At 40.1% G+C, this 15,411-nt stretch overlaps 1 protein-coding gene across 4 annotated transcripts in view; it reads right to left on the bottom strand.

Annotated features, from left to right (window-relative positions):
• Positions 1 to 1,083: 1,083 nt before the first annotated feature.
• SUMF1 (sulfatase modifying factor 1) overlaps positions 1,084 to 15,411 on the bottom strand; it is a 111,695-nt gene continuing 97,367 nt past the window's right edge. For 3 of the 4 annotated variants that reach the window (XM_067755264.1, XM_067755263.1, XM_067755261.1), the window contains 2 exons: positions 11,396 to 11,455; positions 1,084 to 2,183 (listed from right to left, as the gene is read on the bottom strand). In XM_067755264.1, the coding sequence (XP_067611365.1) occupies positions 2,073 to 2,183; positions 11,396 to 11,455 (171 nt within the window). In that variant the 3' untranslated portion in view covers positions 1,084 to 2,072. Of the gene's footprint in view, positions 2,184 to 2,525; positions 5,626 to 11,395; positions 11,456 to 15,411 lie in introns of those variants that run through there. The other variant, XM_067755262.1, reaches the window with a different exon arrangement.

Here is a 15,411-nt window from a genome sequence, read left to right on the forward strand (position 1 = left end):
AAATGCATATACAGCATTAAAGCTGCAGTTCGTATACTACGATCCTGTCAGTCTGTTCCTAAGTCAACACACAATTTTATAAAGCGCAGTAGCCACAGCTGTCTGTAGTCTGGCACGCTCTGCAGTCAGTAACCTAGAAATGTGGTTCTTAAATGAAGGGCTTGTTAGGATTTCACTTTAAATGCTTTCTAACATTATGCTGCTGCTAAAAATGCAATTCTAAAGACTAAGCCAAAACACACCCCAAAATATTTATGCTATATAACATTAATTACCAAGAAAAGAATCCAAAATACACACACTAAAAGTATAACCAAGTGAAAAATGTAAGTAAGTGGGAGGTAACAAGTAAAAACAAAAACTGTGCTTGAGTACTGGTGACTTAAGAATAAAATACCTTATTTCCTCCATTAGCCTTTTCAATGAACCAAATGCTTTTTTGTTGTTGGTTTTGCCCAAATTAATCATCAACTGATGAGAGCGTGTAAAGAAACATTTTATATCCGCAAAGTGACAGACTAACAAATGTGGCCAAACACCCCAGCAACACAACTGTTTCTCAGGATAAATGTTTTAACATTAGGAGGCCAGGTGCAAACGTAGCAATCAAGAGTTGGCTGAACACTTAAGAATACTCTGTGACTTAGCTTTTGAACAACCAACATAAAGACAAGACTCTCCTTTCAAATGACATGCTAGAAGCAAATGTGGGGTCTTTGAGGACTGGGGAATCAGGCTGGGATCGTGATGACAGGGACTTCTGGCTGGAAGCCATCACTCTAAGTCAAGGTGCTTTCCCGGCATGTGAAGCAGCTGTTGCGTTTCACAGGATGGAGGCGCCGCCCTTGACCTTGTCTCATCTACTGAGGCACGAAGAAGCACGGTCATAATTAGGTTCCTGGCAGAACAGCCTTGCTTTTTGGAATAAAAATTCCCACAAACTGCTCAAATATCCAAGTTATCAAATAGCTAAACAACAAGAAAGTTGTCTAGCAAACAAAACACATACATATCACAAAGTCATTTCTTTAAAAGAAAACATAATGGAGGGAAAGAGAAAAGGAAACAATGAGTGAAGCCTGATTTAGCAGATACCACTTTATTCGACTCAGTGCATGATCTGAAGCATCTGACACTCCACAGCCAACAAGGTTTCCTACTTCCCTATTACAAAATACTGGATACCCTGAATACAGTTAATTCAAGGTTCTTGGTTTTTTTCTCCTACATTTAGAATTAAACAGGTTTCTCCATGTAGCAAACATTTCACATTCACCAAAGGCTTTGGGGAGAGGGGGAAATAGGGCTTGTAACTGCCCCCCTGAACCAAAGGCACTTAATGTTAAAATATAAAGCACAGTAAAGTCACCTCACAGACATCCCTGCGTGTTCGGACTGCTGAACTTGAGCGCACCATCACTGGCCCAAGTGGGATTCATTATAACAATGTAAAAGACACTGATTTCCTTGAAAAAACAAAGTGCAGTACGAATATAAAGACCCATCACCGCCACCCCCCTCATTCTTTTCTGAAAATAATATACAAGAGAACGATTATTTTACATGATTAATATTACCCAAGGTTCACACATGGGAAAAAACAGCTAAAAAACAACCTGCCATAAACTCTCACTATGAAATCACAATAGAATCTGATATATTCAGACAATCTGCGAGTTGGGAGACAGCCTCAGAGATCATGTTGTGCATCCCCTCACTGGACAGATGAGGTCACTGAGGCCCAGGAAGGTCAAGTGTGGGACCCTGGGGTCTAACCCAGGGGCAGAGCCTGGGTAGAACGCAGACCTCCTGAGGCCTAGTTCTGGGTGCCCTCCACCGCCTTCCTCTTTAAAAGACTCCAAAAGTAAAACATGAAATGCACCACACAATAAAGCACACTTGCTGATGCAGGTCAGCTATTTGGTCTCGCCACACGGTTCCTTTGGCCATTGGGCAGGTAGGTAACCCACCTGGGGGTGGGAATTCTTCACACGAGGTTGTTCAGCCTTCTGAGGGAAGCCGCGTGCAGGTTAGACACGACTTCTCCGATTCAGGAAGGCTCTTCGTGGCTGTTAGCCTGTGGTGGGCAGGTGGTCGGCTGCACAGCGGAATCCCAGATTCGAAGCGGAGCTGTCAGGTGTGTTCTGGCTTCGAGCAGCACAGCGATACCTGTAGCAGTAGGACTTTGCGGAGAGAACCAGACACATGAGTGCTCTTGGAGTCTGGGCTGAAGGCTCTCAACTGTCAGATTGACGTTGTACCCAAGTACCAACTGTAGAGAGTTATGCCTATCTGCAGACAGTGCCTGCCTACAGGCACCCGCCTCCTGCACATTTAGCAGCTATGTTTCCGAAAAGGGTAGCGCGTTGCGAGCTCACCACATTATCCAGTGGTCTGTTATAAACGTGACTAGATAGAGTACAAAGATGTTGGTGTGAGTATTACTTAGAACAGTTTAAAAAAATGTAACAACCAATGGTTACATAAGTTATGGCGCATCCATAATTTAGACTAGTAAGCAGCCATTAAAAGGCATGTTTTCATGTAACATTTAATGACATAGGAATTTATCAGGATACAATCTTAAATGAAAAAGTCAGAATACAAAACTGTATATGTGCTATGATCTCAATCTAGATAATCACGTACGCCAAAGAAAAGCAGACTGGAAGATTCAAAATGCACCATAATCCGAACCGTAGTTATCCTCAGGCAGTGGGGTTTCAAATTTCCGATGATAACTATGTATTACTTTTATAATTTAAAAAGTTATTTGCACGTTTGCACATTTAGAATAGCATTTGAGAAGTAGACAAGAAACCAAGTAATAAAGCTAAATGGCAATTGAGAAAATATTAATTAAGAGCAACATTAAGATATTATTTACTATCCAACAGGTTGGCAAAAAATTGAACAGCAAGCCCAGGAACATCAAGAGTAGGAAAGGCTGTGGAAAACATTTTTTCTTAATACATTGCTTTTGGAGTTTAAATCACAGTAATTCATAAAGCTATGTATCTTTGTGTGGGGGACTTGTTTGGTATTGTTTTATTTTATAAGAGCAGAGTATGGTATATACATATGCACAAACACACAGACATCAAGCTCTCCAGGCATGGTGCTAGGCGCCTTCATCACTTATTTGATTTGATCATAATGGCCAGAGGAATTAAATGAGTTACCCTAGATGACACAGTTGTTAAAAGAAGTAGAATTCGAACCCAGGTCTAACTGTGGTGTGCTTGCCTGCCTAGCAACAGTCGATACTCGTAGATGGAAAGGCATCACAACTCATGATTCTGTTCCACCCCTGTTATAGCCCCCTGCATGTACACACCAGGGAAAACCTAACACATATCCCTGGTCACCTACTAGATAGTCAGTGAATAACCACAGATGACTTGATTCAAACACTTCAAAAGCTTCCACGTTCCAAAAATAACCATGCATGGAACTCTTATGTCCTAAGATCTTTGATCAAAAATAACAGACAATGAAAATAAACTAGTTACCCTGTGTACCAAGAGCATCAACTCTGAGTGGGCGCTGGGAAACTCAAGTCCCCGCCGCTGGTTAAAGAAACTGCACAAAGAATCGTGTAGAGTAACTTTGGAACTCATGAAGCAGAGAGAATTTGTGGAGGGGCAAAATAGGGCAGTATGAAAGATGTTTTTTTTTTCCTTAATTCTTATTATTCTCCTTTCTCTCACGAAAGTTGAATGTTTCTAATCTTCATAAAAATTATCTCTAGAGCTGACAAAGGAATTCTCTGGAGCACTTCCACCATGAAAAAAACGAAAAACACATGGTGCTCTGTCTTTTATAGATAGCAAAACAGTAGCAACCAATTTTCTCATTTTCCCTGTGGCCAGTGAAGAATGTAACACTATTACCAACATTCAGGCAGGCAGAGGGAAAATGAATAAAAAAATATGCCTGAAATAATGAAAGATGTGATGGCATCTGCTACTACCTGTGATTGGGATGCAACGGAAGCTCTAAAATGACTAGAGGTGACCATGCAGAAAGACACGGCAGAAGCTTTGTTCCATGTAGGGCCTACTCACTGGGCTGCTGTGAAGCAAGGTGCTTTGGTATTTTTAGAATCAAGCTCCTGTGGATAATGCAGGGCCCCATGCTCTCAGTGTGTGCAGTGAATTCTACATTGGAGCAAGAATCGAGCTTGGGGCAGGGGGGCAGGCAGTCAGACAGGGACATTCTTGTTCCATAACTGGACCACACATGACAAAAAACAATCAAGCGTTTCCTGATCGCCTCCTGTGCGCACTGTCCCGCTGGAGATCACAGGCTGGTTGAGGAAACAATGATTACACATCAAAAAGCTACAAAACAAGCTAGGATTAAAAAATTCTGAGGCTACTATTAATTCAGGGGAGGAAATAGTCACTAAATGTCTAATTTTTTAGGAAAGACTTTTGAAGGCAGAACTTGGCCAGAGCAGGATTTACGTGATTATGGCAGTGGCCTTCCGACTTGAGTATACAGAAGAATAGCCTGGAGAGCTCATGTAAATACCTATTCCTAGGCCACAAACCCAGAGATCCTGATTCAGTAAGTCTGGTGTGGGTTCCAAGAATCTGCATTTCTAACCAGCTTACAGGCGCTGCTAATGCTACGGGCCCATGGACCACAAACTGAGTAGCACTGATTTACAGGACTTAGAAACAAGGAAAGAAGGTATGTTAAGTGGAGAAAACAATAACATCAGAGGCATAAAAATGGAAAAATTCAGGCAAGTGAAGAGGATAGCAAGGCCACAGCCTGAGAGTGTCAGAGCATGGTTTATTTATTCATTGAATATTTGAGAGTTTACAACATGCTAGATGCTATTCTGGGCACGAGAGAAGCAATGCGGAACAAAACAATGTACCCGTTATCGGGAAGCTCACATTCAACAAGGAGTTAAGTAGTCAGACAATAAATAAACGGATAAATTCAAGAGTGCTTCTGGCAGTGGTCAGCTTGGAAGAAAGTCACATAGGGAGAGAGGACTAGACGTGACTAGGTGCTACTTAGATAAGGTGGCCTGGGAAGGCTCCTCTGATGAGGCGCTGCGAGAGCTGAGCTGCCCAAAGATTCAGAGAATGAGAATTCCAGGCAAAAGCAATGAGTGGCACAGAGAGGATAAATGATAAAAAGCAGGAAACGTGGGTGGATAAATAGGATGGAGTCACATTAAAGGTGGTCTACTTGGCAGAAAGAGGTTGGGCTTGACACAGGTGGAAATTGTGACAAACATTTTACTAATTTACTCACCTGAAAAGGCAAAATCCAAGACTCATTAGCTATTTAACCTTAGGCAAAGCCTTTCTGAATCTGCTCCCTCTTCCGATAAAATGGGGCTATTAATGGAATAATGTCAAAATGCTTCATCTTATCTTTACATGAAAAAGTAAAGCAGTAGACATGTGGAGATTATTGTAATTGTTACTTTATAATGAACACAACACTCTTAATTAAAAGAACTCACTTTGCCTGTCTTATCTGACCTCCTTGGGTTAACCTGCTTCCTTACTAAAACAAAAGCAGCTTCTCTGCAGGTCTTAGTGATCTTGTGTTGGGAAGATGATTCCTTGCCAGCATCTGAATACGGTTACGCATTTGCTACAAAAATAGGAAAATTATTTGTTATATAAATGGAAAAGATGAAGGGGTATCTCTGGTGACAAGGCATAGGACTGAGGTCTTTGTCCGATGGCATAGTTCAATATGCAACTTGTCTCTCAAATTCTATAACAAACTGTTTTAAAATTTGGTTTTCATATGCCACAAAATGCAGGCTGTAGCAACTGTGACGAATTGTGCCTGCCTGGAGCACTGTGATCAGAAAAGAGATCCATGATGTATAAGAGATTATTGACCATAGTCATATTTGAAGGCCCTGGTACATACAGCATAATTCCATTTTGGGAAGAAAAAATAAAAGTGCACCGAAGAGTTTGGTAGAATGCTATTAACAGTTTTCTTCAGAAAGCAGCGTGAACGATTTTTTTCATTTTTCTGTTTATTATTTATTTTCTAATTTTTATGCCATGAAAATGTTTTGCTTACATAACAAAAAAGCTTAAAATCAGTGACAACAAAAAGAGCTAGTCCTTTTTTGGATCATAGCAGTACCTAAAGTCTTCCATTAACCTAAATGATGAAGAACTAAACACTAAAAAGCAAGTCTCACTACAAGTTAGTGTTGAAAGGTCAGGACCATCACATGAGAAAACAGTCAATTCACATTATCATTCCACTGCAAATGCACTCATTCACTCAGCAAACATTTATTAATAAGCAGTTCATTTTAAATTCCAGTAATCGGCAACTAATGAAATACGTAATTAAAGAGAAAAATGGCCTGATTTCATATGTCCTCATTGCTCTTTCTTTTTTTCCAACTCTACTTTTAGCACTAAAAATGGTTATTAATGATGTTAGGTCTTTGAGTGGTTGAAATATGGGTCATTTTATTAATTAAGAACAGAGGTAGTAGAGAGGGCCTATTTTAGCCCCATTTCATCAAAATGGCTAATTACTTTGTGAAACTGACCTCGATATCTGCACTAAGAATATGATCCTGGATTCAAGAACAATTCATTTAAGATAATGGCTTACCAGCCTTGGGGCTCTGAAGTCAAGTGGGATGGCAATATGGTTTTTATGAGAGGAAGACTTTTAGGGATAAAGAACAGTTTTAAGGTAATTGTAGCTCATTATGAACAAAATGATTATAGAAAAATGACACAGCAGAACTCAGGTCTCTCAATTTCCCATCCATTGCTCTTGCCACTGACACTTGGACAACTCCTTTTGCTACTAATCTTGATGTAAAATGGTGGGGTTGAGGGGGTAGGGGAGTGAGGATTTCGTCAATGTTGTAGGTTGGGCTAAACATCCCACAGAGATTAATCTAACAACTTCAAGAAAGACTAGTATTTCTTGAGTACTTACCATGTGAACTGTTCTAAGAACTTCACATGTATTAAGTGACTTAATCCTCTCAATAATCCTGAGGTAGGTATTATTGTATACACAATAATATATATATATGTATACACAAGGAAAAAACCGACACACAGGTGTGGTAATAGTGTGCCTAAGGTCACATGGTTTGTAACTGTGAATCCAGGATTACAGTCTTTTCAGTCCCATTCCAGAATCTGTGCTCTTAACACCATGTTGACTCATAGTTGTTCTTTCTGTGCCTCGTCTCCTTACTGAAGCTATACTTTGGATGGACTTTCAAAAAATCAAAAATAATAATCAGAGCTTACTTTAGTCATGCAAACTGGCCCTGGGCCATGATCAAAAGTAAGTTACCTTCTAAGCAAGATGATTTTTTTTCCAAAATGAATTACATTATTCTTTTCTCTTTTTATTGATTTTCTTTCTTTTACTGATTTTTACCTGTGCTACAGTAATCATTTCCAGGATTCTGCCTGTCTAGTTAGCAGTTCATTAGTTGGTTTTTATTCAAAAGAGAAAATGGGAGAAAATAATCTTATTATAATAAAGATGATGATTAAGAATGATGGTGTTAGCAGCAACTAACTTATGGAGACTTTACCATGAGCTAGGCACTGTACCAAGTGCTTATTTACTTTGCTGCATTTATTCCTCGTAAGAACCTTACAATACGTGCAGTTATGATGTACATTTTACAAGTGTGAAAACTGAGGCTTAGAAAGGTTAAGTAATTTGCCTAATGTTACAGGCAAAGACTAGCAAAGAACAGTTACAGAACTCCAACCCAGATCTAATTCTAGAGTCCACATCTTAATATACTTAGTGGCAGTTAAAACTGCCACTCTTAATCTAGTGTAAAGAACAAGCACTGAAAGTAATTCACAGCCAACACTGCGCTGTTTTCTTGACTACACCAAAATAACCAGGCTGAGGTTAAAAACCTACATCATCTACAATTAACTTGACCAAAGATCCTAGAGCTGCCGTTTCTCTCTGGAAAATCTTGTGGATCCCACTCAGTTTTTGTCACTCTGCTATTCTGTTTTCTGGAATACTCTCTCCATCACTCTGAGCCTGACTAAATTAAAACTTATCCTTCAGGGTGACTAAGAAAAGTTAAAGATGTATAATATAAACTCTAAATCAGCCACAAAATTTTTAAATAAAGAGTTATAGCTAATAAGCCAAAGGAGAGACAATGAAGTGATAAAAAAACCACTTAATCCAAAAAAAGAAAAAAAAAAGCAAAAGGAAAAGAACAAATGAGACAAAGAGAAAAACAAATATCAAGACAACAAATTTAAATCCAGCCATATCAACAATCACATTAAATATAAATGGTCTAAACAGTAAGTGAAAAGGCAAAGTTTATGTCAATAAATTCATTAACTCAGCTGAAATGGACAAATTCCTTGAAAGACACAAACTCCCAGAGCTTAATCAAGAACAAACAGATAATCTGCACAACCCTGTAGCTATTAACTAAATTAAATGTATGGTTACAACTCTAGGCCCAAATGGTTTTCCTGGGGAAATTCTATCAGACATTTAAGGAAGAAAAATGCTAACTCTACATGAACTCTTCCCCAAAAAATTCAAGATGAGGGAATATTTCCCAAATCAATCTATGAAGCCAGCAATACACTGATACTAATATCAGACAGAAAAAAAAACAAAAACAAAAAAACAAGAGACCGATACCAATCACGAACATATTTTAGCAAACTGCATCCAAAACATATACAAAGGATAATACATCATAACTAAGTGGATGTATTCCAGGAAGCCAAGGATGGTTTAACATTTGAAAACAGAAAATCAATGACTATAATTCACCATATTAACAGGCTGAAAAAGAAAAACCACATAAACATCTCAATAGCTTTAGAAAAAGCATCTGGCAAAATCCACATCCATTTCTGATAAAAAAAATTCTCAGAAATCTAGGACTAGAAGGAGACTTGCTCAAGCTGATAAAGGGCATCTTTGAAAACACTACAGCTTATATCATACCTAATTTTGAAAAGTCAAATGTTTTTCCCCTAAGATCAAAAATTAGGTAAGACTGTCTGTTCTTACCACTCCTATTCAACGATATACTGAGGTTCTAGCCAACACAATACAGTAAGAAAAAGCAATAAAAGATATCCAGATTAAAAAGGAAGAGGTAAAATTGTCTATACTCACAGATGGTATAACCACTTACATAGAAAATACAACACAATCTACAAAAACAACAGGGAGATCAACTCGATGCTTTCTGACGACCTAGAGAGATGGGATAGGGAGGATGGGAGGGAGGCTCAAGAGGGAGGAGATATGGGGATATATATATACTTAGAGCTGATTCACTTTGTTGTACAACAGAAACTAACACAACATTGTAAAGCAATTATACTCCAGTAAAGATATATATATATATATAAAGAATCTACAAAAACATCACTTATACAGATGAGTTTAACAAGGTTACAGGACACAACATAAATATACAAAAACCAACTGCACCATAAAAATGTATTTATTAAAAATATAGGGCTTCCCTGGTGGCACAGTGGTTGAGAGTCCACCTGCTGATGCAGGGGACACGGGTTCGTGCCCCGGTCCGGGAAGATCCCACATGCCGCGGAGCAGCTGGGCCCGTGAGCCAGGGCCGCTAAGCCTGCAGGTCTGGAGCCTGTGCTCCACAACGGGAGAGGCCACAACAGTGAGAGGCCCGCATACGCCAAAAAAAAAAAAAAAAATATATATATATATATATATATATATATATATATACACACACACACACACACACACAAAACATGTTAAAAGATATTTTAAAAGAATAAATTAAGAAGCTTATAAAAATTTTAAACATTTAAAATAAGCAAGAAAAATGAAATGTTAAAGTAGACACATTCATATGCATGGCACTGGAATATTTTGGTGTTCATGCTTAAAATGTTTTTTACAGGATTCATTTTCTCCACTTATTTGTGCAAAAAAAATCTTATGGTCTTTAATTCTTACAGAGTAAATGGACTCCCAATTATGAAAAGTGCCATATGTCAGACACATAACTGGTGGTAATTAGGGTTTTGAGATGCTCTTGTGCAAAAAGAGATTCACCTGTTTTTCATGAAAGTCTGGTTTCCCAGCAAGAGGATTCAGATACACCTGCAGCAACAGCTTGAATCAAAGGAAAAAAATCTTGGACTACAGACAGATGGGTATATGAACACTTAAAAGTACTGGGAAAACGTAGGGCAATGCTTTTAATTTAAAATTAAAGTTAGAATTTTAAAGATAAATTTGTCCACATCTTGTTATAAAGGTAAGTGTAAAGCATAAAGTGAACTCAACTCTATGAACTGCCACCTAAATAACTACACTAAAGATTCTAAGAAATGCAGAAGACACACACCCCTACGAACTCACAGATATACATAATTTAAATAGGTTCTCTTTAGGCCAGTGGCTCCCAAACTTTGATGTATGTTATGATCACCTTGAGAGCTTTAAAATCCTGATGCCCAGGTCACAATCCAGAAATATCAAGTCAGAATGAGGTGAGTGAGGAAATAGGCATCAATATCTTTTATAGATCCCAGATGATTCTAATGTACAATAAAGTTTGAGAACTATTATTTTAAGGCAAAGTTTGACAATGCCTCCATTATCAAATTAATAACTTAATTTGGAGCCATTACAGTTTTAAGTCTCTAACTGCCTAGACTGACTGAATTACCATGGGAAGCTTCTTGTAATAACAATCTGCAAAATGCCATGTTTACATAGAGATAGAAGTTGAAGTCCTAGATATACTAAAAATATATGATTTAAAGAAAAAAAGGGAGAGAACTGGTATTCGATTTCTGAACTCCTTAAAAAGGTTACTCATGAAACACTGAGTTACTTCTACTCGCCAAGAACAACCAACTCTGACACTGAAATTATAGCCCAAAGAGAAGAATCATTGTCTGAGAGAGATGTTTATTCCACAAAGCACACACTATATACCTAGAACACTTGGGATGTTTCCATTCCAGTATACCACAAACTACCCTCCATTTATAACTCAACTTAATCTCAACAGACAAGCCAGAAATTTACAGGAGTCTCAAATAAATTAAGGGTGTGCTTCCAGACTTACATGCTGGAAACCAGATATACAGCTCACCCTGATTCATGGGACAACAAAGGTGTCTCAAAGGGTCAAGATACAACAGATGGAATATGGTTGACAACAGATCATTTACAACCTCTGCTTCTTGAACCACTTTTCCCCATGCCTGTGCACAAACTTCTTTTTTTCTGGCGTTGATGGAGATAGGTATGTATTAACAGAAGTGGATGAGACATCTTGGGGCTAATGTTTACAATGGATCCATAAACCTGCTGTTAGAACACCAAAACAGAGTTTAGTGACTTGACTTACCTTATGGCACATGTAGGATCCACCTTTCTTCACCCGGTCTTTGCCAGAAGGGGGGCCTTTCTGTGGATGAAGAGAAGAGAACTCGTTAGTCCATAAGGCACAGCTGTCCCTCCCACAGTCAGAGGGTCTATTTTAATCCAACCAGCTCTCACATGGTTGCCTAAAGTCTCCACATGCATTTCTGCCCCTGGGTCTTGCACCTGCACCCATGCACCTTCTCGAATGCCCATCTTTCCAAATCCTACATCTTCTGAGGTCCAGCTCAAGTTCCTACTATTTGGTGAACTCTTTGGGACTGCCTTAAGCAATCCAAACCCCTACAGTGTTTCCTACCTAGATGACTAATAAGCTGCTTTGCAGCACCTCTTACATCACCTTCTCACACTGATGGGCAAATTTATCCTGCATTATAACCGGCCAGCTCAACTAGACTGGCAAGCCTCTTTGAATTATGTTTTTAAAATCCTACTGTGCAACACCTAATAAACCCTTTGCTGACTGAATAAACGGATATGCTTTTTACCTTTAAAAAAATTTTAGGTCAGGTTTACTGAGGTATACTTTATCTACAGTAAACTTTTATACTTTTAAAACTTTTAAATGCACACTTCTGATAAGTTTTGACAAGTGTATAACCACCACCACAATCAAGATATAGAACATAGTTTATCTTTTTCAAAAAGATTCATACAGTATTTATTATGAACCAAGTAGGGTTCTAAGTATTCTGCAAATATTAACTCATGTAATTTCTGTAACAACTTCTGAGATTAAGCAAATGCGAGAACGAGGATTCACACCGAGGCAGCCTGGCTCAAGAGTTTAGAGACCAAGAGTATAGGAAATTGGGCAAGGCCTAAAAGAAAGCAAGAAGGAACAGTGGCGGGACTTTCCTGGTGGCTCAGTCATTAAGAATCCGCCTGCCAATGCAGGGGACACGGGTTCGAGCCCTGGTCCAGGAAGATCACACATGCCGCGGAGCAACTAAGCCTGTGCGCCACAGCTATTGAGTTTGCACTCTAGAGCCCTTGAGCCACAACTACTGAGCCCATGCGCCGCGATTACTGAAGCCCATGCGCTTTAGGGCCCATGTGCCACAGCTACTGAGCCCGCGTGCTACAACTACTGAAACCTGTGCGCCGAGAGCCCGTGCTCTGCAACAAGAGAAGCCACCACAATGAGAAGCCCATGCACCTCAACAAAGAGTAGCCCCCACTCACTACAACTAGAGGAAGCCCACACACAGCAACGAAAACCCAACGCAGGCCAAAAAAAAAAAAGAAGGAACAGTGGCTACCACTGCAATGAGAACTGGAGGCAGAAAAAGCCAGCCAAGAGGTAAGACTATTACTTCTAGAGAGGGCTCTGGATAAATGTGCAATGCAAATGAACACCGTAAAGCTGCCAGGACAAAAGCCTCATCATCAGGTAAGCCATGCAAAGAGTATTTGAGAGTTACCAGTAAACTCCTACAAACCAGAGCCACATCTGGGAAGTCTGAGGGGGATAAGAATTTTTTGCTTTTCCTTTGTTATGCAAGAAGTCAACTAATCATACAGCTGCCTGTTCTTTGCTTACTGAAAATAAGAGAAGGTTGAACAGAGCCTCCTATCTTAGTTTTCCTTTTGCTTGTCAAAGGCCCAGACGTCAGTGGCAGAAGTTAAAAGAACCATGTTTTCTCCAAGCATGGCTAACACACTGACTCGCAAATGTCAACTTGTGGGCACAAGTTCATGTTTTCTTCTAAGCCAGGTACTTAAAAGCTGTCAAAGACCAAGCCACTGGTTATTTTTCATTCCACTGCAAGGCCACAGTATTTCCATGGCCTTCAATGTTTTATGTTACATTAACAAACTTTTATTGATTAGAAATGGGCAAGCTATAATTGACAGGAGCTACATGTGAAAATAATGACTTCACAAAACAGCATCCTTCCCAGGAGTAACTGGAATCTGACAGCCATTACAACAGAATCTGCTGGGTGAGTTTATCATTCTGTAAAAGCAGCATAATCACCAAGAATTCACTGAAGCAGAAATGAAAGCATGTAAAGCTGTGTAGCTATCCCATAGAATGGCTGCTCTCTCCTACATTAAATTTCTTGCTTGGGGATCCTTGCGTTACACCGCTTCAGGGGGGGTCTCTGCATGCTGGGTTACAATGGAAAAAATGACAGTTTAAATGCTGATTACAGTATCTGCTATCATGCAAGATTATTCTTTTGTCAAGTTAGATCCAAGAACAAGAAAAAGGAGCTGATTTGCCAGCAGGAAGGAGAACAGAACAGTTCCCTTTCACCACCATCTCCAATGAAGGAAGTCTACAACCAATAAAAGTGACACTCATCAAAGTGACCCAAGCACTCATGAGAGTCATGCCGGGCTGATATGACCGCAGCAGTTAACACAGTCCTCTAGGTGGCTGCTCATCTGGTCCTTATAAATAAAACTATTCTTGCCAGAAGACAACATGATGTAGGATCAGCTACATCTGTTTGAAATGCTTACCACTTTGCAAAAAAAACCCAGAAAAATTACTCGGAGTGTGTAGTGGGTTGAATAGTGTCCCCCCAAATTCATGTTCACTCAGAGCCTCAGAATGTGACCTTATTTGGAAATAGGAACTTTGCAGATTTGTAATTTTCTGTATTAGTTAAGATGAGGTCATACTGGATTAGGGTGAGCCCTAAATCCAATGACTGGTGTCCCTATAACAGGAGGAGAGGACACAGAGAAGGCCATGTAAAGATGGACGCAGAGACTGGAGTGATGCAGCTACAAGTCAAAGAATGCCAAGGATTCCGGGGAACTGCCAGAAGCTAGGACGAGACAAGGAAGGATTCGAGAAACTCTGAAGTGAGTATGGCCCAGCCAGGACCTTGGTCTCAGACTTCTAGCCTCCAGAACTAAAAGAATAAATTTCTGTTGTTTCAAGCCACCAAGTTTGTGGTCATTTGTTATGGAAGCCCTAGGAAACTAATATAAGGGGGAAATGTCTCCATTTCTTTTCATTAAGGAAAGGATCGATAAGTCAAAATTAACGTTGTCTCTCATGATCAAGTTTGCTACTGCAGGTTAAAACAACTTGAGAGGGCTTCCCTGGTGGCACAGTGGTTGAGAGTCCGCCTGCCGATGCAGGGGACACGGGTTCGTGCCCCGGTCCGGGAAGATCGCACGTGCTATGGAGCGGCTGGGCCCGTGAGCCATGGCCGCTGAGCCTGCACGTCCGGAGCCTGTGCTCCGCAACAGGAGAGGCCACGACAGTGAGAGGCCTGCGTACCGCAGAAAAAATAAAAAAAAAATAAAACAACTTGAGAAGCTACCGACGGTAGTGTCAATACCTCACCTCTCTGCCTGTATACTTGGCAAGAAGAGAGGCTGCCGTGCCACACAACCTGCACCACCAGTACTCAAGAATCTAAGTAAAAATACACACTGAACACAGAGACCCTGATCAGAAACAGACAAGAACCCATGTGAATGTTGTCTCCAAAGGGACTACTACCCATAACTGCTCTACTCCCAGACAGCAAAATACGAACAGGTCTCTAATGCTTGGATGATTGCAAGGACAGCAAGAAAAAAAATTTAAAAAGCAGGTTTCTAAATGTTAGCCCCAATAATGTCAAAAGGCTAAGCAAGGTGCATCTCAAGTTCTCAGGACAAGAGCTGAAGGAGTAATGCTCCGAGTGCTAGTGCAGGGGAATAGAGCCTCATCTAAAACACCTCGGAAGGCACAGAAGTCCTTAGTGATGAAACAAATCCACAGTAGATGCCACAGAACCACTCCTCAGCAAGACTGGCTTGTTGAATGAGGAGTAAGCCTGCAGGAAGAGGGCTGACCAATGTGCTGGGGCTGGCCAGGTCGTTCTTCACAGGAGCATAAACAACGACATTTTATGTAGTCAAGAGATACGCTTCCCTTTCCCTCCGTGTCATATGTAATACAACAACAAGGACAGCAAAAGAGGGAAGAGAGCGTCTGACAAATTTTCATCAGTCAGCAAAGGGACAAAC

This window comes from Pseudorca crassidens, chromosome 10 (genome assembly GCF_039906515.1).
Source record: "Pseudorca crassidens isolate mPseCra1 chromosome 10, mPseCra1.hap1, whole genome shotgun sequence".
Classification (NCBI taxonomy): domain Eukaryota; kingdom Metazoa; phylum Chordata; class Mammalia; order Artiodactyla; family Delphinidae; genus Pseudorca; species Pseudorca crassidens.